The sequence below is a fragment of the Syngnathus typhle genome, linkage group LG11, assembly GCF_033458585.1.
Source record: "Syngnathus typhle isolate RoL2023-S1 ecotype Sweden linkage group LG11, RoL_Styp_1.0, whole genome shotgun sequence".
Lineage (NCBI taxonomy): Eukaryota > Metazoa > Chordata > Actinopteri > Syngnathiformes > Syngnathidae > Syngnathus > Syngnathus typhle.
In genome coordinates, this window is record NC_083748.1 from 2,201,005 (window position 1) to 2,228,424 (window position 27,420).

The following is a 27,420-nucleotide window of genomic DNA, read 5'->3' on the forward strand; positions in this document are numbered from 1 at the left end:
CGGCTTTAAACTTCCCCACAACAGTATCTCGGACCTGCCTGGTGTGCTCCTTTGTCTTCATGGTTCTCTCTGCGCTTTAAACATAACCCTGAGACTATCAAAGAGCAGGTGCATTTATACCGAGACTTGATTACACACAGGTGCATTCTATTTATCATCATCAGTCATTTAGGACAACATTGGATCATTCAAAGATCCTCACTGAATTTCTGGAGTGAGTTTGCTGCACTGAAAGTAAAGGGGCCGAATAATATTGCACGCCCCACTTTTCAGTTTTTTATTTGTTAAAAAAGTTTAAATTATCCAATCAATTTCGTTCCACTTCACGATTGTGTCCCACTTGTTGATTCTTGACAAAAATTGAAATGTTATATCTTTATGTTTGAAGCCTGAAATGTGGCGAAATGTTGAAAGGTTCAAGGGGGCCGAATACTTTCGCAAGGCACTGTATGTATGAACACTAGGTGTTGTAAATATACTATGCATTTGTGTTTTTAAATGTATGCTTGTGTACTACATATGCCGACATGTAAGACTTAAAGGCAAACAGGTTAGGGCATTTACAAGCTACCGTTTTTTCCGTGTATAATGCGCAAAATTTAACTAATTTATTGTCCTAAAATCTGGGGTGCGCATTATACATGGGTACATTTAAAAAAAAAAAAAAAAAAATTTATTTTTTCTTTTTTTCTTTTTTAAGAAAATCATGGTACAACAAAACCAACAACAGGACTGACCGACAAAGACGTGGAACAAAAAGACAGGGTGACATTACCAAAGACAGGAACAGAAACCAAACAGACATCATGACAGTAACACATGCAATGATCCGACGGTGAGCGAGGGGCAGACAGGACTTAAATACAAAACACGTTACATTGATTGAGGTGACACAGGAAGGGAGGGGCGACGCGAACAGAAACTATGGCAACCTAGACGCATAGCAAAACTGGGGACGAGACATGACAAATCTCCCTCGAAATAAAACTTGAAATCACCTTTCTTCTTGTTTGTTGTCAATCGTGCATCGCATTCAGCCATCCTGCCCAACACACTTACTCAGTAAAATTCATAATTGACGACACATCGTTTGATGCGATGGTGCAATCCTTGATGGTGTGTTATTGTCAAATATTGTTTGTTTTTTAATCTCCATAGCGGACCGGACGTCATACGGAGGCAGTATGACTGCGCATGCGCACTATGGATCCGATGCGCAGAACGGATGCGCAAGACACGTCAGCTCTATAAAGAGCGAGAGTTGTTTTCTTCCTATTAGTTTCAATTGACAGTTTAACTAGCAGTTTCAATCAGCAAATAACAAAATGCGTATTACAGGTAATATTTTATTTCACAACACTTTGCCTTGTTCCTTTCGTCTCTGCTGTTCACTTCAAACACGCTCTATACGACCGCAATGCTCTCGTATCAGACGCTTGCTGAATCACCTGCTCGTTTGCTTTCACAATGTACCCTACACAAATCCGAAACATTTGTTGCGGCTCCGAGTCACGATGAGGTTTTGGTTTCCAAGGGTGTTTTTATTCCTCTTCAATGTCTCTCCCATACAGAGCCGCCTTTTTCACGTCCGCACGCCTTTTTCACATGTGCGCACGGATCGCGGTGGTGCCTTCACGGGCAGTCGGAGAAATCAACGCCAACAAAAAAAATACATCTAGCCTAGTTAAGACCATACCAAAGATTTTAAAGGTTTTTTTTTTTAAAATTAGGTGCGTATTATACATGGGTACAGGCTTTTTTCCAGCATCAACATGCCATTTTTAGGGTGCGTATTATACATGGGGGCGCATTATACATGGAAAAAAACGGTATATATTTTGCTGATTCAAGTCAAGTTTATTTGTATAGCCCTAAATCACAAGCAGTCTCAAAGGGCTTCACATAGACAGAAATTGACAATTATTCTCAAAGCATCCCCTGGTCTTAAGCTCCCAAAAGGGCAAGGAAAAACTTAAACACCCCTACCGGGGGAACATGAGAAACCTTGAGAAGGGACCACAGATGGAAGGATCCCCCTTTCAGGATCACCAGGTTGAAATGGATGCAGAGAGGGCACAAATGATACAACATGAAAATCAATGAAATAAAAAGTGGATGTCCATGTCAGAGCAGAGGGCTGCCGAAGGAGCCCTCAATTGTCCTGGCAGTGTCTTCGAGGAGGTTGAGCTGCAGTTCCCCCATCCTGAATTGGCCCACGAGAATCCAGATAGCCGCTGTCAGCATGGGTGCCACCTAACCACCTCCCCGGCCGGGGAGGGGGAAGGGAGGGGGTGGAGAGGGAGAGAAAACAAACTCCAGCCGAATCGGCCACTACAGGTTAGTTAAAGGCCATGTTATAAAAATGTGTCTTTAAACGTGTCTTAAATGTTTCTACTGAGGTAGCAGTCCTAATATCCATTGGTAGGGCATTCCAAAGCTCTGGAGCCCGAATAGAAAATGCTCTAGAGCCTGCAGACATTTTCTTGGCCCTCAGTGTCGCTAAAAGGGTAGCGTTTTGCGAACGAAGGTTACGAGACGGAACATAAGGGACAACTAGGTCGACGAGATATGAAGGCGCTAAGCCATGCAGTGATTTATAGGTTAATAGAAGAACCTTGAAGTCACATCTTAAATGGACCGGGAGCCAATGTAAGTTGGCTAGTATTAGGGTAATGTGATCAAATTTTCTTGTCCGAGAGAGCAGCCTTGCAGCAGCATTTTGTACTAACTGTAGACTTTTGATGCGGGACTTAGGAAGACCCGAAAATAGTACATTACAGTGGTCCAGGCGCGACGTAACGAACGCATGTATAATAGTTTCCGCATCACCGGTCGAGAGGATCGGACGAATCTTTGCAATATTAAGAAGGTGAAAAAACGCAATTCTGGTTATATTCTTAATGTGCTTTTGAAAGGAGAGAGTTTGGTCAAATATTACCCCGAGATTAGTTACAGTATCGCTTTGAGTGATAGTACGGTTATCTATAGTTATAGCGGTTTCCTTGAATAAGTGTTGACAACGAGTTGGACCAATTATCAACATCTCAGTTTTATCTGGGTTAAGACGAAGGAAGTTGAGAGACATCCATTTCTTGATCTCCGCAAGGCACGCCTCAAGATTACAACAATCCCGCGGATCTGTCATCGATAACGGCATATATAATTGGGTGTCATCCGCATAGCACTGAAAACTAATATTATATTTACTATTATGTCCCCAAGCGGAATCATATAAATCTTAAAAAGAATTGGTCCGAGAACCGATCCCTGTGGGACACCACACGTAACATTATAGAGCTCCGAGGACGCATTGCCATGGACCACTCGGTGCGTCCTGTTTGATAGATAGGAATGGAACCAGCCTAGTGCTGACCCTGAAATACCAACACAACTTTTAAGACGCCCTAATAAAATATCGAAGTCTACAGTGTCGAAGGCAGCACTAAGATTGAGTAGTAACAGTACAGTATTGGCGACCATATAATCGATAAGCTGCTGCGCTACTACTTTTTCAAAAAGTTTTGCTATGAATGGGAGGTTTGAAACTGGCCTATAATTACTGAGACAGTCCGGGTCAAGATATGGTCGCTTAAGTAACTGTTTAATGATAGCAGTTTTAAAGGCTGTTGGCACTATCCCAGAGGAGACAGACAGATTGATTATATTTAAGACGGACGGTCGTAAAATTTGAAATAATTCTTTAAGTAGTTTGGCTGGAAGAGGGTCGAGTAAATATGTTGTTTGTTTAGCCGCACTAACCAATTGTGTAAGCCTTTCAAGAGACACGCTTTTAAAAGTTGAGAGGGTTGTTGCATGATCATCAGCGTTGGTAAACGGCGGGCTCGACCGAGCGATTGGAATGGTATTCTTGATCTCATCCCTAATGGATTCAATTTTTTGAGCAAAAAATTTCATGAACTCATCAGCTGAATGGAAGGAACTATCGGGGGTCGGCTGGCACAGAGTCAGCTTTGCCACTGTATCAAATAGGTGTTTTGGATTGTTTTTATTGAGATTAATAACTTGCGAAAAATACAGAGTTTTTGCTAAAATAAGCGCATCTTTATATTTAAGGAGGCTATCCTGCCATGCCTGATGGAAAACCTCAAGTTTGGTTAGACGCCATCTGCGCTCATGCTTTCTACTAGGGGTGTAAATCGCGGGTTTTGTCACGATACGATATAATATCGATACAAAGAACTACGATACGATATTTGCCGATATCCTAAAGCCTGCTGCGATTCATTCACGATATATCGCGAGATAGTGCTCTACGATCGATTTTTTTTTTTTTTAATAAAAAATATAGAACAATAACCTGATTTATAACAATTCATACGCAAAATCAACAAGGTACTGCAAACTTTATTTAGGAAATTACAAGAGTATTGTAGTATACAAAGTGCTTATTTTAACACTGAACTTTGATGTCGTGTTTTTTCTTTAAATGTGCGGCGAGATTTGTGCTCCCTGAATATTTGATCACTGCATGGCAGGATTTACAAACTGCACGCGTCTTGTCCGTTGAGCCATCTTTTCTTTGGAATCCAAAGTGCTTCCAAACGACTGATTTGAAGCCTAAAGGGGAGCAAATTTTCTCGTCTTTTTGGACACTAGCCATAGCACCAGCCCAGGAGCCATGTACTAGTTGTCGCCTCCCCTTTCACGTGCGTGCTCTGCTCACAACACAACACGCGCAGTGCGCTCCTGGAAAAAGGAAGCAAGCAACAATGAACTGGATTTCAAAATAAAGTCGCGTCTAATGTCTGAGGTCAAACACGGCGATATAAATCGATGTTTACCTTTAGCATCGATGCCAATAAATCGTGGAGCATTATATCGATTAATCGATGTGTATCGATGTATCGTTACACCCCTACTTTCTACATAATTGCTTAAGCGTACGCGTTTCATCTGTGAACCACGGAGTAGGCACTCTACGGCGAGTTTTCAGACGTAACGGCGCCACAGAGTCAATGGCATTTAACAATGTCGCATTGAATTCATTTGTAAGATTATCAATAGAGCCGGCGTATGTGAGAAATATAGCGGTTGCCGGCGACAGTATCTCAGATAGCGCAGTTGAAGTCATGGAGTTGAGATGACGGCTCCTATAATGCTGATTGCTCTCTTGTCTTTGACAAGGAACTAGAATTTCAAACTTTAAGTAATGATCAGACAAAACAGTAGTGTATGGCAGTACTGCTATATTTGAGGTTGCATGTCCTCGAGATAATACCAGATCTATGGTATTTCCATTCTTATGCGTTGCTGCCTGTACGGCTTGCGTAAAACCAAACTTATCAGTTAAAGTCTGAAACGCCGAAGTAAGTGGCTCTGACGGTAAATTCATGTGGATGTTGAAATCGCCCATGATAATTATATTATCCGCATTGGTTACTAGATCAGCCACAAATTCTGAAAATTCATCCAGGAAGCCAGAGTAAGCCCCATGTGGACGGTAAATAACAGCAAGATAAAATGACAATAAAGCGGTGGATCGGACAGTGAGAACCTCAAATGTTTTAAATACGTTGATCGAACGAGGCCTAAAACTAAGCTCGGAATTCGAGGTGAGGGCGACACCCCCACCCTTTTTTCGAGGACGCGCCACATGCGAGCTCACAAAATTTGGAGGCGAAAATCAGAAGTTATGAAAAGTGGCTGGAAGACAGTGTTTCCTACATATATATTTATGGATGAGTAGACAGTAGGGGTGTAAATCGCGGGTTTTGTCACAATACGATATCGTATCGATACAAAGAACTACGATACGATATTTGCCGATATCTTAAAGCCTGCTGCGATTCATTCACGATATAGTGCTCTACGATCGATATATATTTTTTTTAAATAAAAAATATAGAACAATATCCTGATTTATAACAATTCATATGCAAAATCAACAAGGTACTGCAAACTCTTTATTTAGGAAATCACAAGAGTATTGTAGTATACAAAGTGCTTACTTTAACACTGAACTTTGATGTCGTGTTTTTTCTTTAAATGTGCGGCAAGATTTGTGCTCCCTGAATATTTGATCACCGCATGGCAGCATTTACAAACTGCACGTGTCTTGTCCGTTGAGCCATCTTTTCTTTGGAATCCAAAGTGCTTCCAAACAAATGACTTGAAGCCTAAAGGGGAGCAAATTTCCTCGTCTTTTTGGACACTAGCCATAGCACCAGCCCAGGAGCCGCGTACTAGTTGTCGACTCCCCTTTCACATGCCTGCTCTGCTCACAACACAACGCCGCGCACTGCTCCCGGAAAGAGGAAGCAAGCAACAATGAACTGGATTTCAAAATAAAGTCTCGTCTAATGTCCGAAGTCAAACACGGCGATATAAATCGATGTTTACGTTTAGCATCGATGCCAATCAATCGTAGAGCATTATATCGATTAATCGATGTGTATCGATGAATCGTTACACCCCTAGTAGACAGGTTTGATGAATATTTACTTTATCAATTGGCAGGAGTAAATAATTTCTAAACAGTGGTGCGAGGCAAACTTAAAGGAGCGTGCCGGAGCTGTCAATCTAGGGTGGGTATCACTGAAAATAATTGACAAGCATTGCTTTAAGGCAGTGCTTCTCAATTATTTCCTGTGACGCCCCCCCTAGGAAGAAGAAAACATTTTGCGCCCCCCGCATGTTATTAACATTAAAGGAAATACAAAAAATAAATAAAAAAAAGAAAGATCAACTTACAATAAAGAATACCGTTTTTTTCCGTGTATAGTGCGCAAAATTTAACGAATTTATTGTCCTAAAATCAGGGGTGCGCATTATACATGGATACAACAATTTTTAATTTTTTTTTTTTTTTTTTTTTTTTTTTTTTTTTTTAGAAAACAAAACCAACAACAGGATTGACCGACAAAGTCGTGGAACAAAAAGACAGGGTGACATTACCAAAGACAGGAACAGAAAGCAAACAGACATCATGACAGTAACACATGCAATGATCCGACGGTGAGCGAGGGGCAGACAGGACTTAAATACAAAACACGTTACATCGATTGAGGTGACACAGGAAGAGAGGGGCGACGCGAACAGAAACTATGGCAACCTAGACACATAGCAAAACTGGGGACGAGACGTGACAAATGTCCCTCGAAATGAAACTTGAAATCACCAAGTTTTGGTTTCCAAGGGTGTTTTTATTCCTCTTCAACGTCTCTCCCATACAGAGCCGCCTTTTTCACGTCCGCACGCCTCTTTCCCGTGCGCGCACGGAGCGCGGTGGTGCGTTTATGGGCAGTCGGAGAAATCAACGCCAACAAAAAAAATTACATCCAGCCTAGTTAAGACCATACCAAAGACTATAAAAATGGGACCCATTGCCTCCCTGCGTGTGTGACGATCATTGGGACTTAAAAAAAAAAAAAAAAAATTCATAAAAAAAATTCATAAAAATTGGGTGCGTATTATACATGGGTACAGGCTTTTTTCCAGCATCAGCATGCCATTTTTAGGGTGCGTATTATACATGGGGGCGCACTATACACGGAAAAAAAGGTAACTATTAATAACAGTGTTTTTTAGTCTGTAACAGAACAGATTCAAAGTGCTGCTGTAGAGCAAATACTCTTCCAGTGATACCGCCACCCTCACCTACTGCAGTGGATGTGTAATTACCCTTTAATCTAATACAGCCAAAAGAAAAACATGTTCCCGCGCCCCCCTTGGTATCGCACTACGCCCCCCCAGGGGGGCCCGCCCCACTATTTGAGAAGCACTGCTTTAAGGGGATATAACGTCTGTGGCATTTCTCATTGGGTGTTGGCATTAAGCTAGCTCAGTGCTTCTCAAATAGTGGGGCGCGCCCCCCTTGGGGGGCGCGGTGCAATACCTGGGGGGGCGCGTGTGACCCTGGGGAACAGGCTTTTTTTTTGGCAGTACTAGAATAAAGTGTAATTGCGAATCTTCACAGCAGGGGGCAGTGGCGCTCTCATTGTTACTTCTGTGACGTTTGCGACAGTGCAACATTTTACGACTTACAAGGCAAGTTAGGATAGTCACGGTGGGGAAGGGGGGGCGCGAATAGTTTTCTTCTTGCTAGGGGGGGGCGTAACAGAAAATAATTGAGAAGCACTGAGCTAGCTGAAGGCCAATGCAGTTAATTTATTTCTACGTCCACGGCAGGTAACTTTCACATGATCGGAGATGACCTGGTAAACTCATACCACCTGCTCCTGTGCTGTCTTGACCTGGTCTTTGGAAACGCGCTGATGTGCGCCAACAGGAAGGACCTCATCAACTCCGCCTTCATCGGTGAGAAATGTAACCCTGCGCCATCGTCGTTTAATTCAAGGGGGTGCGGAAGACTTTATAAAAAAAACTGACATTCAAAGTCCAAGGATAATTAACTCTGAATGCCAAGCGTAAACAGAAAAAATAACCCCCAAAATCCGATTTTGAGCATTTTTACTCATTTTGTAAGGTCTACACAATTTTGTGTGCTGTGGCTATATACGCAGGTGGGACCAAATGAAAGATTTGACCTTCCTCTTTGATTAGGAAAAAAAGTATGATTCTAACTTATACCGTTCTCTGTTATCACCATTTGAAAATAGCTTGGTTTCAGTCAAACTAACAATATCAGAAAAAATTCAAAGATTCAAGAGTCTTTTATTCGCCATGTTTGAGCGTGCCAAACAAGGATTTTGACTTCGGTAAATCACACCCTCTGTTCAACATTTAGGTGACTAACAACACTCGGGACATGTAAAAAATGGCAAATATTCTCAAACATCCCCTGATCTTAAACTCCCAAAAAGGCAAGGAAAAACTCAAAACTCCAGCTAGGGGAAATGAGAAACCTTGAGAAGAGACCACAGATGGGAAGGTCCCTTATCCAAGATGACCAGGCTGCAATGGATGCAGAGAGGACACAGTACAAACAATAGACAAATTCAGAAAAGGTGTGGAGAGCAGGATGTTACTCTGAGACTCTTAAGAGTGGTGTGAATTCATCAGAGCAACAGCCTGGGGGAAGAAGGTGTCTCTGTGTCTGCTGGTTTTGGCGTACCGAGCTCTATAACGCCGTCGGGAGGGGAGTAGTTCAAACAGATTGCAACCTGGGTGAGAAGGTTCTGTAGAGATGCTCCTTGCACATTTCCTTGTCCTGGACAGGTACAAGTCTTGGATAGATGAGAGGTTCATTCCAATTATCTGTTCTACAGTCCTGATTGTCCGTTGCAGTCTGTGCTTGTCTTGTTTGGAGGCCGACCCAAACCAGACAGTGATGGAGGTGCAGAGGACAGACTGGATGATGGCAGTGTAGAAGGTCTTCAGAAGCTCTCGCGGCAGCTTGAACTTCTTGAGCTGTCTCAGGAAGTCTGCTGTGCCTTCTCCCGGAAAGAGTATAGGTGCCCGGTCTATTTCAGGTTCCGAGAGATTGTGGTTCCCAGGAACTTAAAGGTGTCTGTGGAGAGAATAGTATTTCTGCGGATAGTGAGAGGTAAAAGTGGTGAAGGGTCACGCCTGAAGTCCACTGTCATCTCCACGGTCTTGAGCGGGTTCAGCTCCAGTTGGTTTTGGCTGCACAAATGGACCAGCCGCTCTACCTCCTGTCTGTACGCAGTCTCATCACCGTCCTGGATCAGTCCGATGAGAGTGGTGTCGTCTGCATACTTCAGGAGCTTCACAGGAGAGTCACCTGAGGAGAAATCATTGGTGTAGAGAGAGAAGAGCAGTGGGGAGAGGACGCACCCCTGAGGGGCTCCAGTATTGGTGGTCCGGGTGTCAGATGTGATGCCCGCCAGCCTCACACGCTGTCTCCTGTTGGTCAGGAAGCTGGTGATCCACTGACAGGTGGAGGCAGGCACCGCAAGCTGGATGAGCTTCTGTTGGAGGATGTCAGGAGCGATGGGGTTGAACGCCGAGCTGAAGTCCACGAACAGGATCCTGGCGTACGCTCCTGGGGTGTCCAGGTGGTGCAGGATGTAGTGCAGTCCCATGCTGACCGCATCATCCACCGACCTGTTTGCCCGGTAGGCAAACTAGAGGGGGTCAAGCAGGGGGCCCGTGACATTCTTCAGGTGGTTCAGCACTAACCTCTCGAAAGATTTCATGACCACAGATGTCAGTGCGACAGGTCTATAGTCATTCAAACCTGTGACGGCGGGCTTCTTGGCCACTCGAACAATGGTGGAGCTCTTGAAGCATGAGGGCACCTCACACAGCTCCAGAGAACGGTTGAAGATCCGTGCAAAGGTGGGCGCCAGCTGCTCAGCGCAGACTTTCAAGCAGGAAGGTGACACGCCGTCTGGGCCCGCTGCCTTCCTGGTCTTTTGTCTCCAGAACATCTGGCGCACTTCCTCCTCGCGGATCTGGAGTGCGGGCGCGGCCTCTGCAAGAGAGAGAGTGGGTGACAACGTTGATAGAGGTGTGGACAGAGCAGTTGTGGGGAGAGGTGAGTATGTAGATTGTGCTGCAGGAAGTCCCGTTGTGTGGGAGGACCGATCAAACCTGCAGTAGAACCTGTTTAGCTGGTTAGTAAGCCTTGGGCTCTCCACAGGTTCGTTTCTTGAAGCCCGTGATGCTCTGCAGACTTTTCCACACTGTTGAGGGATCAGGATTGTCAGAGAGGTGTCTCTTCAGGCTCTCCCCATAACACCTCCTGGCTTTCCTGACCTCTCGGTTCAGTGTGTTTCTGGTCTGCTTGAACAGGTAGCGGTCGCCGCTCCTGTAGGCCTCCTCCTTGACTTTGCGCAGCCTCCTGAGGTTCGGTGTAAACCAAGGTTTGTCGTTGTTGTACGTGCAGAAAGAAGGTCTTAGTCTGCACACACAGATCGTCACAAAAACTGATGTATGATGTGACAGTGTCAGTGAGTTCATGCAGGTCTGAAGTTGCAGCTTCGAAAACTCCCCAATCGGTGCAGTCAAAGCAGGCTTGGAGGTCCTGCAAGAAGGAGAAAATGAGGTTTTTGTGCAAGACGTATTTTCTGCACAATTGCGACTTTGACACTAATATTTCTTGGTCTAGTGACATCTCAACAGCCCTTCCCTTCTATAAAACATGGACAAAAATAATGAAAAAGTGTTTTGGAAGGCAAAACATTTATATACATATTTGATAATGTGCGCAAACAGCAAAATTTTCACATTTGACGAACTATGCACAAATTTTGGGCTATTTGCAGAGGTGTTTGTGTGGGTGCTCAAAATGTGTGTGTGTGTTTTGCTATTTAGAAGGGATGTATTTGTGCGTCACTGTATCCCGCATCAGAATACTCGTCAGATGACAGCGATTCATTTGACCTGTGGCACAAAGCACACGTACGTGTATGACCGAACCGGTGGTGACTGGTGATGGGGACTTCCGTGTGTCGCTTACTCACAGCCATCTCCTCTAAATTCACTCTATCGTTTTGCCCTACCGCTAACACGAAGAGCAATAGTTTGCTCAATTGTAAGTTACCGTATTTTCCGCCCTATAAGGCGCACCTAAAAACCAAAATTTTTATCAAAAGTTGACAGTGCGCCTTATAGTCCGGTGTGCCTTATATATGGATCAAGTGATGAATTTGTTGATCCATACTGGTTGTACACAGTGCTCTGCCAAAACGTTTTAGTACGTTTTAGTACGACTAGTAAATTACAAGGTCGCATCGCTTCCCAACATTACGGTAACTGTAGTCAGGGGGCGTCACCGAATAGCTGTTGTACCCGCGAGGGTATTTCATTTCAAAATAGGCTGCTCCGTTAATGTTTCGAGTAAATCTACGGATCGATATGGAAGGGGAACATAGGTAAGTAGTACCAATGCGTTAGATTGAACTTTAGTCAGTTCCAATCATTTTATAGGAGATCGTTTGAGAAACGCGATTGTTTACAGAGGGCTCGTTGGTTATTGGCTAGTGGGTGCATACCGCAACCCTAGTCAACCTCAGTTTGTTGCAGTAAAGCTTCTATTTTATGCGCCTTATAGTCCGGTGCGCCTTATATATGGACAAAGTTTTAAAATGGGCCGTTCATTGAAGGTGCGCCTTATACCCCGGTGCGCCTAATAGGGCGCAAAATACGGTACTTGAAAGCCGATCACTTCTGTTTCGCCAGCAAGAGCAACTCTGCCATCAAGTGGTCAGAGTTAACCACTTGCTTTTAAGTGGAGAGCTGGCCGGGGGTCTTATTTACCCATTAAAAAAGAAAAATAAGTTGACAAGAATACTCGTCAGCGGGATCCTGCATCATTAATGGTCAATGACGAGTATTCTCGTCGCTGGCATACAAAGAGTTAAAGGACCGCCTTTTTTGATCGGTAGAGGTCTAATTGCAGCAAAGCTGAAACAAAGTGAAAACAAAGTGAGCACCAAATGCGTCTGCCAGGCACATCGGGGGACGAAGTCCAGGCGTGTGCCGACGAGGCGTCTCCATGCGTGTTGGAGAGATTGTGCGAACTTCACGACGGCCTGGTGGTGGAAGCCAAAGGCATCAAGCAACACTACTTCAGGCCTTACATGCACAAGCTCTTCCGCAAACAGGTACTCAAAGCCCCCTTCCTTATATCGCGGGAGTCAGCCAATGAGTTGACTCAGGAAGACTGTTGAATAATAAAATATTGGTCTAAAATCGGATAATGGCCAATTTCAAATCTGTGAGACGGCGAAAACAGGTTTTGGTGTGGCAAGGAACGTCACGACACCGGCTCGCGGCCTTCCGGGCACAGGTGCACAGAAAGAATCTCTGGCTTGATCTTTGTTCCCGATCAGATCCTGAAGGGCAACGAGAATCTTCTGACCGAACTTTTGGATCCCCACAACTTTATTGACAACAAGTAGGTTGTCGCTCCTCCACTTGGTGCGGTTTAGCGTTGGGGCCCGCTAATGCCTCGCTCTGTCTTTGCTTTCAGCAAAGCGCTCAACCGCCAGTATGAGGAGTACGTCTTGACGGTGGGAGACTTTGACGAGCGCATCTTCCTGGACGCCGACGCCGATGAGGAAATTGGAACGCCCAGAAAAAGTTTCCAGCCACCAGCTGCCGCGGGCACAAGCATGGGAAAGGCCACCGCCGCTCAGACGCAGCTGCAGCATCACATGGAGAAGGTTAAGCGCAACATAGCACAATCAGCCTGCTGACGCTAATGCAAATGTATCGTGCTAACAGAAAAGCGCCGACCCTAGTTGGGATAAGAACACACTGCTGATGCCAATGAGTAGCTGTTATCGGGCACGTGCTGTTGCTAACGAGGAGTGCTAACATAATCACACTTGCTGACAGTAGCAGGAACACATTAATACCAACAGGAACAGGAACTAGTGGTAACAAATGCGAACTTAACCGGACTGAGCGGGAGCCCCTTTGAATACTGATGAGAACTTCTCTAAGGTCACTTAGAGTCTCATTGAGAAGTGACCGACGCTAATAGAAAAACCCTTAGGGCAACTGAAACAGGAACGCATTGCTGCAGATGCTAAAGAATGCGAAGGTACACGACTGACGGGAATTGTGACTGTGCAGACGGCCTCTCTGGCGCCTTCTACGCCTCTGACGGGTCGCGCCTACCTAAAGGAGAAGGATGTGCCGGTGACGCCCGTGTCGTCGGCCACGCAGAGCGTCAGTCGTCTTCAGAGCATGGTGGCCGGGCTCAGGGGTGCGCCCAGCGAGCAGCTGCTGCACATCTTCAAGTAACCTTGCTTTTTCTTCACCTTTTGCTTTGCGTTCAAAATTGAGGGGGGTTAAAAAGTTGTTTTGGGCTTCAGGTCGTGCTCCAGAGACCCCACGGAGTCCATTGTGAACCGGGTGAAGGCGTTGGGACACACCTTCAGAAAAGAGTACACAGACGACGCGGATCACTCTTCAGGGTCGCACATCGGTACTGACGGATACCACACAGTTTTCAAGCACACCTGGACCACGTGTAAATGGCAAAATGTTGCGTATCATTGACCACCGCCGTTATGATTGCATTGGGCGGAAAAATAGGCCAAAACTTCAAAGTGAAATCCCCAATATTGAAACACTCCCTCGACATGCTTTTATAGCAGAGAATGTGCTTACTTTCTAAAGATCTTTGCCTCAAATCCAAAACACAAAAGCATTGAAACATGCTGAATTTGTTGCGAGGGAATACAAACAGTGGGTGAGGCCAAACTAGGGGTGTCACGATACCAGAATTTCAGTAGTCGATACCAAAACCTGGGATTTTCCACGATTCGCGATACAAATTCGGTATCACGGGGAAACCCCCCCCCCAAAAAAACCCAGAATCCACTTAATTTTAAAATCACTAATCCATCTGCTATAGCCAACAACGATTGCACACACCCCCTCAACATGTGCCCAAATGTAATTTTGCATATTTGAGCCTTTGTCTGCACACTTTGTGTTTGACATTAAATACGTTTGTTAACCGTATCGCCCTAGCTGACTCATGCCGAAATGACGGCACGTAGGCATATTCGGGTTAATGTATTTATAACGTAACGTGGCACAACAGTGATAGTAAACGGACAAATCTATAATTGCTCCGGTTGCATCCGCCTTGAATGCAAAATATTTCCACACATGACTCTTTGAGCGACCTGACTTCTCAACAAGCCGGTGTGTTGGACTTTACTCCCACTTGTTGAAGCCATTTTTATGAAAGACCGAAGGTTTTCTTCTTCTTCAGCGCTGCTGACTGCTGCTCCGTGCTGTCCCCTTCAGCTGCGGCAAGAATCGACACAGCTCGCCCAGTGAAAACTTAAATATTCGGTTCTGACGATACCACAAAAAGCAGGTATCGACGTATTTTATGCGTGTTGGTACCGAATTGGTACCGGAAGTATCAGTTCTTGTGACTAGGCCAAACTATCGCAATAACACTGTAGCAGTCCCTCGCTGCGTTTACCCACCAAGCCAAAGGGGCTGACAACTGCAGTGAGAAATTATCCACTGTCTCGTACGGTTGTGTTGAAAATTCCAGGGGACTTTTCATTTGCAGGGTTCCCTGCACATTTTGTTTGTTTTTAATTTTAAGATCAAACAAAACATGTTGCAAATCGAAAGAGCTGGTTCATAAAACACGCCCGTAGACACATTTGAAGGAAGTCGAGTGTTAGCTCGACTCCAAATCTCAAATCTTGACACCAATATTTTTACTTGAAGCACAAATGAATAGCGACTCCAAACACCAGCTATCGGCCTCACTGACTATCAATAATCGTTATTGGTATCGGTCCTGACAAGAAGGGTATTGGTTTATCACTCGTAAAAAAAGGTTGCCCCTTTTCACCCTCAATTGCTCAGCCTACAAAATGGCTGAATGCCCTTGTGCTGTGTGGTTTTCATTGTGTGCGCCGTTAGACTTTGCTGAGAGTCGCCTGAAGCTCGCAGAGATTCTCTTCTACAAAGTTCTGGAGAATGTCTTGGTGCAGGAGACCAAGAGGCTGCAAGGAAAAGACATGAGTGTACGTACACGCGAGCACGCTAGGTGCCACTCTCAAGAACATTTGGCCTCTTCTCTCGCAAACAACTGCGTGTGTGTATTGACTTTTCTTTTCTGGCATGTTTCTTCTATTTATTTTTGTCTTGCATGTGTTTTTTTGTTTGTATGTTTGTTTTAGAAGCATGTGTGTGGTTTTCTTACTGTGCGTTTATTTGCAATCAAGCTTTTTTCCACCAGAGTTTTTCTGTGTGTGTTCATTTGCTTTTGGATGGTGTGTGGCAGGCTCTACTGGAGCAGGACATCTTCCACTGCTCTCTTCTGGCCTGCTGCCTGGAGGTGGTTTTGTTCTGCTACAGCTCCCAGCGGACTTTCCCATGGATCCTCGACGTCTTCAAGCTGGCCCCATTCTACTTCTTCAAGGTGTGGCCTCCGCACTGCCACCTGCCTGCCCACGCACACATGATCTCACAGCTCTGCGCGCATGTACGCAGGTGATTGAGGTGTTCATCCGCTCCGAGGAAGGCCTGTCCCGAGACATGGTCAAGCATCTGAACCTGATCGAGGAGCAGGTGCTGGAGAGTCGGGCGTGGACAGCAGACTCCGCCCTGTGGAATGCCTTGAGTGCCGCCGGCAATAAGGTGCCCTCCGTCGAGGAGGTCAGTGAAATGCTGGAGCAACGAGCTCACCGATGACATTTAGTTCCGCTTCGACAAAAGGCCCATGTGGTTCAACGATTTCCTCAGACGCCAACCCCTCGCAATGACTGGCCGCACCCTTTGGAAATAATGTTTGCTTTTTGTATCAGGTTAATTTCCCGTCCAGTCTGGACTCTAGCAGTTCTGCTTCCACCGGCAGCGCCCAGTCCCACCTGCCCCTGGTGGCACTGTCGCCCATCGTACATCCTCGCATCCAAGAGGTCCGATCTGGATTGGGCAGCATGCGCAAAGGTAACCAGTCGAATGCCCGCCGGTGTTCCTCTGCGCCGTTCGGGGCCCGTCTGACATTATTTTTACATTATTTCGTATTTGGCCTGGAAACTTGTTTCCCTAAAATCACCAGTTTCTGAGCAAACATCATCATCGATTTAAAGTCCGCTTTCCAGGCGCCGCTGGGTTGGACTGGATTCTCAATATGGCTTTCTTCCACCGGGGACGGTCCATGGCCATCTCGTGGTTGAGAGTGACTATACTGAGAAAATATTTGGAGTCGGATGCCCTTCCTGACACCAACCCAAGGGGAAATTGATTTTCTGTAGGGGTTGACTCCCTTAGCCCATTCCTCTCCTGAGGAGCCCACTGGGAAGTGGTACTATTTAACCCATAGTTGGGGGCTGGTTCGTGGGCACCAGGGCGTGTCCACATACAGGTGGGCCTGCGTGCCGCACGTCTAGGGGCCAAACCTCCTCCAAGTCCCTTGTAGTTTAGCCTGGGTCCGTGTTGTACCCAGTTACCATATGTCGCCGCGTGGAGGCACTACATAGGGCTTGCTGTTAGAGAGGCTATGTACTGACAAGGAGAGACTTACGCACTCGGCTCTCCCGTTCGCATAATGCTAGCCAGCGGTGAGGGTTGACAGTGAGAAGTGACATGCACTGGGCACACCACCAACACACTAGACGCATCATAACAACCCGACTTAGTCTTATGAAGTCAGACACATTTGGGAAAATATACATGTCAAGTGTATAAGTGAGCTCACCCAGTCCAATTGCGGCCAAACCATTTGCTCAGGCGCCGTTGCTTTGACCAGTTGTTGTTTCTTGTAGAAGTTCCACAGTCTCCACTATCGGTGCACGACCGCTACAGCTCTCCGGCCGCCGGCAGCGCTAAGCGTCGTCTGTTCGGCGACGACCCGCCGGCCTCCGTGACGGCGAGCGGCCCTGTTGCGTCTCCCACCAAACGCCTGACACTCAGCTCAGCCGGCACCCTGAAGATCGGTCCCCAGGCGGGCCAGACGGCCGTGCTCAGCATACCGCTGCAAGGTGAGAGTCGCACGCCACGTGACAAATGTTCTACAACGGGTGGCCAACCCGCGGCTCACGAGCCGCATGCGGCTCTTTGGCTGGTTTCAGGCGGCTCTTTTCCGTTCATATCAACATTTGAGGAGTGTCAATTTCGCTCTCAAAATAGCAAGGAAAAAATGCACAGCTAAACGAATATATGACGATGAACACAGGACGTTTTTAACAGAGTTAAAGTTGTTTTTCGTTGAACGCAATGGCAAGCCATTCTGCCTGATATGTCGATATAACGATACGTCATGAGCACATTTAAAAGCTTCAAATGTTCAGCGCCACTTCAGCTCACTTCATGCCAATATCGATAAGGATTTTCCAAAAGGGACTGAATTTCGCAAGCACAAGTTTGGACACTTTGAAAAGTCAGGCAGAAAAATAAGGTACAGTTTTTCAAAAAAATTACAAACCACTCAGAGACTGTCACGCTTGCATTGTTTCAACTGGCTTGGAACATTGCACGGGCTAAAAAGCCATACAATGAAGTGGAGTTCGTTAAAAAATGCCTCAGTGACGTTATTGAAATCTTGTCTCCTGAAAACAACAAACTAAAACAAATGGTTTGTCCCGCCACACACAGTACCGTATTTTCCGCACTATTAGGCGCACCTAAAAACTTTTACTACAAAAAACACAGTGCGCCTTATAATGCAGAGCGCCTTATATATGGATCAATTAATGAATTTGTTGATCCATAGTGGTTGTACACAGTGCTCTGCCAAAATGTTTCAGTACGTTTTAGTACGACTAGTAAATTACAAGGTCGCATCGCTTCCCAACATTACGGCAACTGTCGTCAGGGGGCGTCACCGAATAGCTGTTGTACCCGCGAGGCTATTTCGTTTCAAAATAGGCTGTTCCGTTAATGTTTCGAGGAAATTTACGGATTGATATGGAAGGGAAACATAGGCAAGCAGTACCAATGTGTTAGATCGAACTTAAGTCAGTTCCGATCATTTTAAAGGAGATCGTTAGAGAAACGCGATTGTTTACACTTTGCTGAGGCTCATGGGGGTCTGCGATCTGAGGCTCATGGGAGTTTGCGGGTGGCTAATGCTATAATAATAGCTGCTTTACGCACAAGGCTATTTCACGTCAAAATAGGCTGCTTTGTTAATGTTATGAGTAATTTTACGGATCGATATGGAAGGGAAACATAGGTAAGCAGTACCAGTGTTAGATCAAACTTTAGTCAGTCCCGATCATTTTATAGGAGATCGTTTGAGAAACGCGATTGTTTACAGAGGGCTCATTGGTTATTGGCTAGTGGATGCATACCGCAACCCTAGTCAACCTCTATTTTATGCGCCTTATAATCCGGTGCGCCTTATATATGGACAACGTTTTAAAATGGGCCGTTCATTGAAGGTGCGCTTTATAATCCGGTGCGGAAAATACGGTAAGTGCAAAAACTTGTGTTTTTGTTTGTGGAATTTGTTGAACTGAGAGTTTGTCTGTGTGAGACAATGCACACAATGTTCATTGTTGAAAATGTGGTCTTTGGTCTGTGGTTTTAGTACTGTCGGAGTCAATTTGTCATGATCATGTTGGTGCGTGAAATTTGGCTGAGCAGAGGTGTGTGTGTGCGTGTGCGCGTGTGTGAGTGTGTGGGGGGGGGGGAGATGTTCATCTGTGCTCATGTGTATGATGTGGCTCTTTGCGATGACAGTAAAAAATGTGGCTCTTAGTCTCTGACTGGTTGGCCACCCCTGTTCAACAACAAAAACTAAAGGATGGAATGCAGTGTCGAATGAGTTTTGAGTTTTTCCTTGCCCTCCTGGGAGTTTAAGATCAGGGGATGTTTGAGAATAATTGTCAATTTTTGCACGTCGTCCTGAATGTTGTACAGAGGCCGAGATCTACCGGAGTCAATTTCCTTGTCTGGCATGCTCAAATTTGGCAAATAATAGATTTATTGATGAAAAGATTGATTGATAAAGGCAGAGGTGTCATTTTGGATTATTGGCACTATTTTATTTTACCGTCATTTTCGGACTATAAATCACGTTTTTTTTCATAGTTTGGGTGGGGGGCGATTTATACTCAGGAGCGATTTACCGTAATTTCGCACTAATTCGTAAAGTAATTTCGTAAAGTCGCACCGGAGTAAAAGTCGCACCAGCCATAAAATGCCCAAAAAAGTGAAAAAAAACATATATGTATATAAGTCGCTCCTGAGTATAAGTCGCCCCCCCACCCAAACTATGAAAAAAACGCGACTTATAGTCCGAAAATTACGGTATATATGGTTTTTTTTCCACAAATTTTTACTTGATCATTAACACATCACTTACTTACAAGTATAGTTGACCACTTCACATGTTATTTTTAGTATAGTTGATCACTTCACATGCTTTGATATCTTTATCTTGAACATATTCAAAACATGAAAAATAGAGAAAAAATCAAATAAAGTAATTAACACTTTAAAGCGCCATATCCTCTGGACATGTCCTCTGTCACCAGGATGACAAAGGACGAGAAATTTGATCAATGGATTTAATGATTTGGAGTGACACAAATGGTTTGATAATATTGTTGTTTATGTGACAGTTATTTAAAATATAGTTTATATATCGTTGTATGGGCCTGTGGAATAATTTGAACTACGGCGCGGCACATGGCATTGTTGACAAAGGACGATCGATAGATTTAATGAATTGGAGTGACACAGATGGTTTTATAAATGTGTTATTTATGTAATAGTTTTTTTTAGATAACTGAATGTTAAGTCAGGCCCGTTCTCAGCTCCTCGTTAGCCTGTTGTTGCTCGTTCATGTCTGTTTTTGGTGTTGGATTTTGTCGAATAAATTGCCCCTCAAAATGCGACTTATACTCCGGAACGACTTATATATGTTTTTTTTCACATTTTGGGGATTTTTATGGCTGGTGCGATTTATACTCCAGAGTGACTTATAGTCCGAAAATTACGGTAATTATTTTATTATTTCTATTTTAGCAAAGTATGGAGCCTTTGATGTGATCTGATTTTCACCTCTTGAGAGATTTCTGTAGCCCTTCATGAAAGCAGACTGATGATCTTTGCTGTTCAATCAAAATACGACATTCACGAATGTTTGCTTTTCCGCTTTGTTGTCGTCGAGTTGCTTTGGAATCATTTACCGTACGGGGTACCACAGTGGTGGGCCAATTGCACACTGGAACGCAAATTCCAACGTAGTCTGCAAATGGATCAGCCTGCACCGGCCCTAATGAACCGATCGAAGTGGTTATTTGCGTCCAGGAGGCGGCAGCGAGCACACCATCACGCTGATCCCCGTCCAGCCGTGCGACCCGACGGCCGGCGGCCCCACTCAATTCTTGCTGACGGCCTCGCCCGGCCGCCCCCTTCCGCCGCCAACTGTTGCGGAGGCCCAGCCGGCGTGCGGCCGGCCACAGCGCACCGGATCCCTGGCGCTTTTCTTCCGCAAGGTGCAAATGCCGTCTTCGCAGCGAGCGGGGCTGCCAGCTTTTCTGACCTTTGTCCTGTACGTGGCAGGTGTATCACCTGGCTAGCGTGCGGCTTCGCGATCTATGCGCCCGACTGGACATTTCGTGCGAGCTGCGCGCTAAGATCTGGACGGCCTTTGAACACGCTCTTCTTCACGCCGCCGAACTCATGAAGGACCGACACCTGGACCAGATGTTGCTCTGCAGCGTCTACATTATTGCCGAAGTTGGTTGCATGCATCGAAGTCTCCCACGCGCGCTCTCTCTTGCTCATATGCTCTCATTCACATTCTCACATACTTCAAAAGCTCTCACAGTCATACACAGTCACGTGTCACAGATCACACACACACAAGTACACAAACTTCAAATCATAGTTCAGTACTCTGTAAAACACGCACACAATACAGAGCTAATGCTAACATGCTAACGTGATTAGTCAGTGAGAGTTATTGCCAGCAGTCAGTGGGCAAATTGAGGGTTTACACTCAGCGGTGTGTGTGTGCTTCCTGCAGCAAATTTCTAAAGAGGAGCACACCTTCCAGGACATCATAAAGTGTTACCGCAGCCAACCGCAGGCCAGCAGCCATGTGAGGACACGTCCATCTACCTACAGCCTGCATACAGTCGCTAGCAGTCAGTTGCCATGATGACGCACGTGTGTGTGTGTGTGTGTGTGTGTGTGTGTTGGTGTGTAGGTGTACCGCAGCGTCCTTCTTCATCGCACTCCCAGCCACCGGGTGGCGCCGTCTGATGAGAACATGGAGGTTGACCCTGCGTCGGAAGCAGATTGTAAAATATTCCGCTGACGCTGGCGTCCTAATGTGACTGCTAGCTCTTGACGTCAACTTTTCCTTTTTGCAGCTGCCGAGAAGACGCAAGCGGGCAAGGAGGAACGCGGCGACTTGATCCAGTTTTACAACGACGTCTACCTGCTCAAGATGGAAAGTTTTGCTATGAGATACGCTGCGCATGACAACAGAGTACGTGCACACCGACACATGTACAACAATTCCATTGAATGACTTGAAAGGAACTTGCTAAATGTTTGTGTGACTGACTGTGTGTGTTGTTTTTGTGTGATTTTGTGTACGTGTGTGTCCTATATTGTGTGTATGCATTTGTGTGTTGCGTTTCTTTGCGCGTACTTATGCACATGCATGTTTATGTTTGTGTCAGATGCCCGTGTCACCGTTCCCATCAGTGCGTTGCCACCCGCCGTCTCCTCGTCGAGTGTCTCAGCGTCATTGCGTTTACGTGTCGCCTCATAAAGCGTCGAGGGGAGGCCTGGCGCCAAACTCTTTCACTTTCCGGATCAACAGCAGCCCCTCCAAGGTAAGCTCGCCTCACCTGGCAAACAAGTCACTTGTCTGTATTAGTTCCCAGTTCAGAGCTCTGTTTCTTTCACTTTGGTACATTGTGACTTTTGGGCGGGAACTATTCTCCAGTGTAAAAAACATCAAGCAAGGAGTCGTTTTGTCATGTTTTTTTTTTTTTTTTTTTTTTTTTTTTGTCATTGATTTTATTTTATTTTTTTACTTGATCATTAGCTAATTGTGCCTTATGCTAAACCTTATGTTATTGCTATTCCACCCACTTTTTTGATGCTTAACTATCGATCCATCCATTATCTGTACCACTTGTCCCCATGGGGGTCGCGGGCGTGCTGGAGCCTATCCCAGCAGTCATCGGGCAGTAGGCGGGAGACACCCTGAACTGGTTGCCAGCCAATGGTAGGACACACAGAGACGGACAACCATTCGCACTCGCACCTCGGGACAGTTTAGAGTGCTCAATTGGCCTACCAAGCATGTTTTTAGGATGTGGGAGGAAACCGGAGTGCCCGGAGAAAACCCACGCGGACCCGGAGAGAACTACACACAGGGAGGGCCGGAGGTGGAATCAAACCCGCACCCTCCTAACTGTGAGGCGGTTGTGCTAACCAGTGCATCATCGAGCTGCCACGACGCTTAACTACTTTCACATGATTCATCTGATTCATTCCACTTTTAATTCCAACAAATATTCACGCCAAGCGTGCGTGTAATTTTTTTCATTCCAAATACAGTTTACAGTTTTCAAGAAATTCAAGCAAAGATTTCACTATTCATTCTTAGCGGCACATTCAACATTTCTCTTTTTTTTCCCACATCATTCAACCGATTCACCTCCTTTCACTTTACACATATTCTAGATCACAGGTGTCAAACTCAAGGCCAGATACGGCCCATCACATCTTATGTGGCCCGCAAAGACAAATTGTGCATCAAATTCGTGTCTCATTACTAGAATTTCAAACTGTCTTCACTTTTAATAATTTCTTTTTTTTTATAGTTGACCAGTTTTTACTCGTCTGATTTAAAAACTAGTTGTCAGTTTGTTTTGTAGCTTTTACTGTTCATAATATGAGGTGCTCATACATTTATTTGGGTTGACAGTCATAATGGCCCTCCGAAAGAAGCTGACTACAATGCGGCCCGCGAAAAAAAGGAGTTTGATACCCTTGTTATAGATATTCATATCATTAGGGCCTCTGTTTTTTTTGTTTTGTTGGTACATTGTGACTTTTGGGCGGGAACTATTCTCCAGTATGAAAAACATCAAGCAAGGAGTCATTTTGTCATGAAGGTTTTTTAGTTTTTGTTTTAACTTGATAGTTAGCTAGTTGTGTGAAGGGGAAGGCCTTTACACATTGCTATTCCACCCACTTTTTTGACGTTTAGCTACTTCCACATAATTCATCCGATTCACATCATTCCACTTTTCACTTATTCCAAATATTCACGCCAAGCCAAATTTCACTTTTTCCCCGTTCATTCTCTATGGGCCATTCAACATATTTTTTTGACGCTAAACCTCCAACCATCCATCCATCTTCTTCCGCTTATCCGGGGTCGCGCAGGCAGCAGCTTCAGGAGGGACTCCCAGACTTCCCTCTCCCCAGCCACTTCATCTAGCTCATCCCGGGGGATCCCAAGGCGTTCCGAGGCTTAGTCTCTCCAGCGCGCCCTGGGTCGTCCCCGGGCTCTCCTACCGGTGGGACATGCCCGGAACATCTCCCCAGGGAGGCGTCCTGGTGGCATCCTGATGAGATGCCGGAGCCACCTCATCTGGCTCCTCTCAACGTGGAAGAGTAGCGACTCTACTCCGAGTCTCTCCCGGATGACCGAACTTCTCACCCTATCTCTAAGGGAGAGCCCGGACATCCTGCGGAGAAAACTCATTTCGGCCGCTTGTATCCGGGATCTCGTTCTTTCGGTCACGACCCATAGCTCGTGACCATAGGTGAGCGTAGGAGCGTAAATCGACCGGTAAATTGAGAGGTTTGCCTTTTGGCTCAGCTCTCTCTTTATCACGGCAGACCGATACGGAGTCCGCATTACTGCCGACGCTGCACCGATCCGCCTGTCGATCTCGCGCTCCATCCTCCCCTGACTCGTGAACAAGACCCCAAAATACTTAAACTCATCCACTTGGGGCAGGATATCATCCCCGATCCGGAGAGGGCATTCCACCCTTTTCCAATCGAGGACCATGGACTTGGATTTGGAGGTGCTGACCCTCATCCTGACCGCTTCACACTCTGCTGCGAACCGCTCCAGTGAGAGCTGGAGATCACGGCCTGAAGAAGCCAACAGCACCACGTCGTCTGCAAAAAGCAGAGACGCGATGCTGAGGTCCCCAAACCGGACACCCTTAACGCCTCGGCTGCGCCTAGAAATTCTGTCCATAGAAATTATGAACAGAATCGGTGACAAAAGGCAGCCTTGGCGGAGTCCAACCCTCACTGGGAACGAATCCGACTTACTCCCGGAAATGCGGACCAAACTCTGGCATCGGTGATACAGGGACCGAACCGCCCTTATCAGTTGGCTCGGTACCCCGTACTCCTGAAGCACCCCCCACACAACCTCCCGAGGGACACAGTCAAACGCCTTCTCCAAGTCCACAAAACACATGTGGACTGGTTGGGCGAACTCCCATGCACCCTCGAGGATCCTGCTGAGGGTGAAGAGCTGGTCCACTGTTCCACGGCCAGGACGAAAGCCACACTGTTCCTCCTGATTCCGAGGTTCGACCTCCCGACGGACCCTCCTCTCCAGCACCCCTGAATAGACCTTACCAGGGAAGCTGAGGAGTGTAATTCCCCTGTAATTGGAACACACCCTCTGGTCCCCCTTCTTAAAGAGGGAAACTACCACCCCAGTCTGCCAATCCAGAGGCACTGTCCCCGATGTCCACGCGATGTTGTAGAGACGTGTTAGCCATGACAGCCCCACAACATCCAGAGCCCTTAAGAATTCTGGGCGGATCTCATCCACCCCCGGGGCCTTGCCACCGAGGAGTTTTTTAACTACCTCAGTGACTTTGACCCCAGAGATTGGAGAGTCCGCCTCAGAGTCCCTAGGCCCTGCTTCCGCAATGGAAGGCGTGTAGGTGGAATTGAGGCGGTCTTCGAAGTATTCTCCCCACCGACAAACAACGTCCCGAGTCAAGGTTAGAAGCATGCCATCTCCACTGTAAACAGTGTTGACGTTGCACTGCTTCCCCCTCCTGAGACGCCGGATGGTGGACCAGAATTTCCTCTAAGCCGTCCGGAATAGGGGTGTAAATCGCGGGTTTTGTCACGATACGATATCATATCGATACAAAGAACTACGATACGATATTTGCCGATATCTTAAAGCCTGCTGCGATTCATTCACGATATATCACGATATAGTGCTCTACAATCGATATATACATATATTTTTTAAATAAGAAATATAGAACAATATCTTGATTTATAACAATTCATACGCAAAATCAACAAGGTACTGCAAACTCTTTATTTAGGAAATTAGAAGAGTATTGTAGTATACAATGTGCTTATTTTAACACTGAACTTTGATGTCGTGTTTTTTCTTTAAATGTGCGGCGAGATTTGTCCTCCCTGAATATTTGATCACCGCATGGCAGGATTTACAAACTGCACGGTGTCTTGTCCGTTGAGCCATCTTTTCTTTGGAATCCAAAGTGCTTCCAAACTAATGACTTGAAGCCTAAAGGGGAGCAAATTTCCTAGTCTTTTTGGACACTAGCCATAGCACCAGCCCAGGAGCCGCGTACTAGTTGTCGACTCCCCTTTCACGTGCCTGCTCTGCTCACAACACAACGCCGCGGCGCGCACTGCTCTCGAAAAGAGGAAGCAAGCAACAATGAACTGGATTTCAAAATAAAGTCGCGTCTAATGTCCGAGGTCAAACACGGCGATATAAATCGATGTTTACGTTTAGCATCGATGCCAATAAATCGTAGAGCATTATATCGATTAATCGATGTGTATCGATGAATCGTTACACCCCTAGTCCGGAAGTCATTCTCCATGGCCTCGCCAAACTCCTCCCACGCCCGGGTTTTTGCCTCAGCAACCGCCGAAGCCGCGTTCCGCTTGGCCATCCGGTACCTGTCAGCTGCCTCCGGAGTCCCGCAGGCCAAAACAGCCCGATAGGACTCCTCCTTCAGCTTGACGGCATCCCTTACCGCCGGTGTCCACCAGTGGGTTCGGGGACTGCCGCCACGACAGGCACCAATGACCTTACGGCAGTGCTTCTCAAATAGTGGTGGGGAGGGGGGGTGCGAATAGTTTTCTTCTTGCGGGCGTGACAGAAAATAATTGAGAAGCACTGCCTTACGGCCACAGCTCCGGTCACCCGCCTCAATAATGGAGGCGCGGAACAAGGTCCACTCAGACTCAATGTCCCCCGCCTCCCCCGGGACGTGGGAAAAGCTCTGTCGGAGGTGGGAGTTGAAGCTCTTCCGGATTCCGCCAGACGTTCCCAGCAGACCCTCACAGAGCGTTTGGGTCTGCCAGGTCGGACCGGCATCTTCCCCCACCATCGGAGCCAACCCACCACCAGGTGGTGATCAGTTGACAGCTCCGCCCCTCTCTTCGCCCGAGTGTCCAAAACATGCAGCTGCAAATCCGATGACACGACTACAAAGTCGATCATCGAACTGCGGCCGAGGGTGTCCTGGTGCCAAGTGCACACATGGACACCCTTATGTTTGAACATGATGTTCATGATAGAAAATCTGTGTCGAGCACAGAAGTCCAATAATAGAACACCGCTCGGGTTCAGATCGGGGGGGCCGTTCCTCCCAATCACGCCCTTCCAGGTCTCACTGTCATTGCCCACGTGAGCATTGAAGTCACCCAGTAGAACGATGGAGTCCCCAGAAGAAGCGCTCTCCAGCCCTTTCTCCAGGGACTCCAAGAAGGGTGGGTACTCTGAACAGTCAGGACCCGTCCCCCCACCCGAAGGCGGAGGGAGGCTACCCTCTCGTTTACCGGGGTGAACCCCAATGTGCAGGCGCCCAGCCGGGGGCCATTTAAGTATACCCACACCTGCTCGACGCCTCTCACCGTGGGCAACTCCAGAGTGGAAGAGAGTCCAGCCCCTCTCGAGAGGGCTTGTACCGGAACCCAAACTATGCGTGGAGGCAAGTCCGACTATGTCTAGTCTGAACTTTTCTGCCTCGCACACCAGCTCGGGCTCCTTTCCAGCCAGAGAGGTGACATTCCATGTCCCAAGAGCCA

At 46.4% G+C, this 27,420-nt stretch overlaps 1 protein-coding gene across 1 annotated transcript in view; it reads left to right on the forward strand.

Moving 5' to 3' along the window:
* rbl1 (retinoblastoma-like 1 (p107)) overlaps positions 1 to 27,420 on the forward strand; it is a 52,905-nt gene that overhangs the window by 22,894 nt on the left and 2,591 nt on the right. Inside the window, exons 4-20 of the mRNA XM_061292357.1 lie at positions 8,149 to 8,277; positions 12,337 to 12,491; positions 12,720 to 12,784; positions 12,860 to 13,052; positions 13,468 to 13,634; positions 13,710 to 13,822; positions 15,295 to 15,398; positions 15,659 to 15,796; positions 15,868 to 16,032; positions 16,182 to 16,323; positions 17,142 to 17,357; positions 20,635 to 20,822; positions 20,890 to 21,066; positions 21,356 to 21,430; positions 21,539 to 21,632; positions 21,705 to 21,823; positions 22,020 to 22,175. Coding sequence (XP_061148341.1) covers positions 8,149 to 8,277; positions 12,337 to 12,491; positions 12,720 to 12,784; positions 12,860 to 13,052; positions 13,468 to 13,634; positions 13,710 to 13,822; positions 15,295 to 15,398; positions 15,659 to 15,796; positions 15,868 to 16,032; positions 16,182 to 16,323; positions 17,142 to 17,357; positions 20,635 to 20,822; positions 20,890 to 21,066; positions 21,356 to 21,430; positions 21,539 to 21,632; positions 21,705 to 21,823; positions 22,020 to 22,175 — 2,396 coding nt within the window. The remainder of the gene's footprint in view (positions 1 to 8,148; positions 8,278 to 12,336; positions 12,492 to 12,719; positions 12,785 to 12,859; positions 13,053 to 13,467; positions 13,635 to 13,709; positions 13,823 to 15,294; positions 15,399 to 15,658; positions 15,797 to 15,867; positions 16,033 to 16,181; positions 16,324 to 17,141; positions 17,358 to 20,634; positions 20,823 to 20,889; positions 21,067 to 21,355; positions 21,431 to 21,538; positions 21,633 to 21,704; positions 21,824 to 22,019; positions 22,176 to 27,420) is intronic.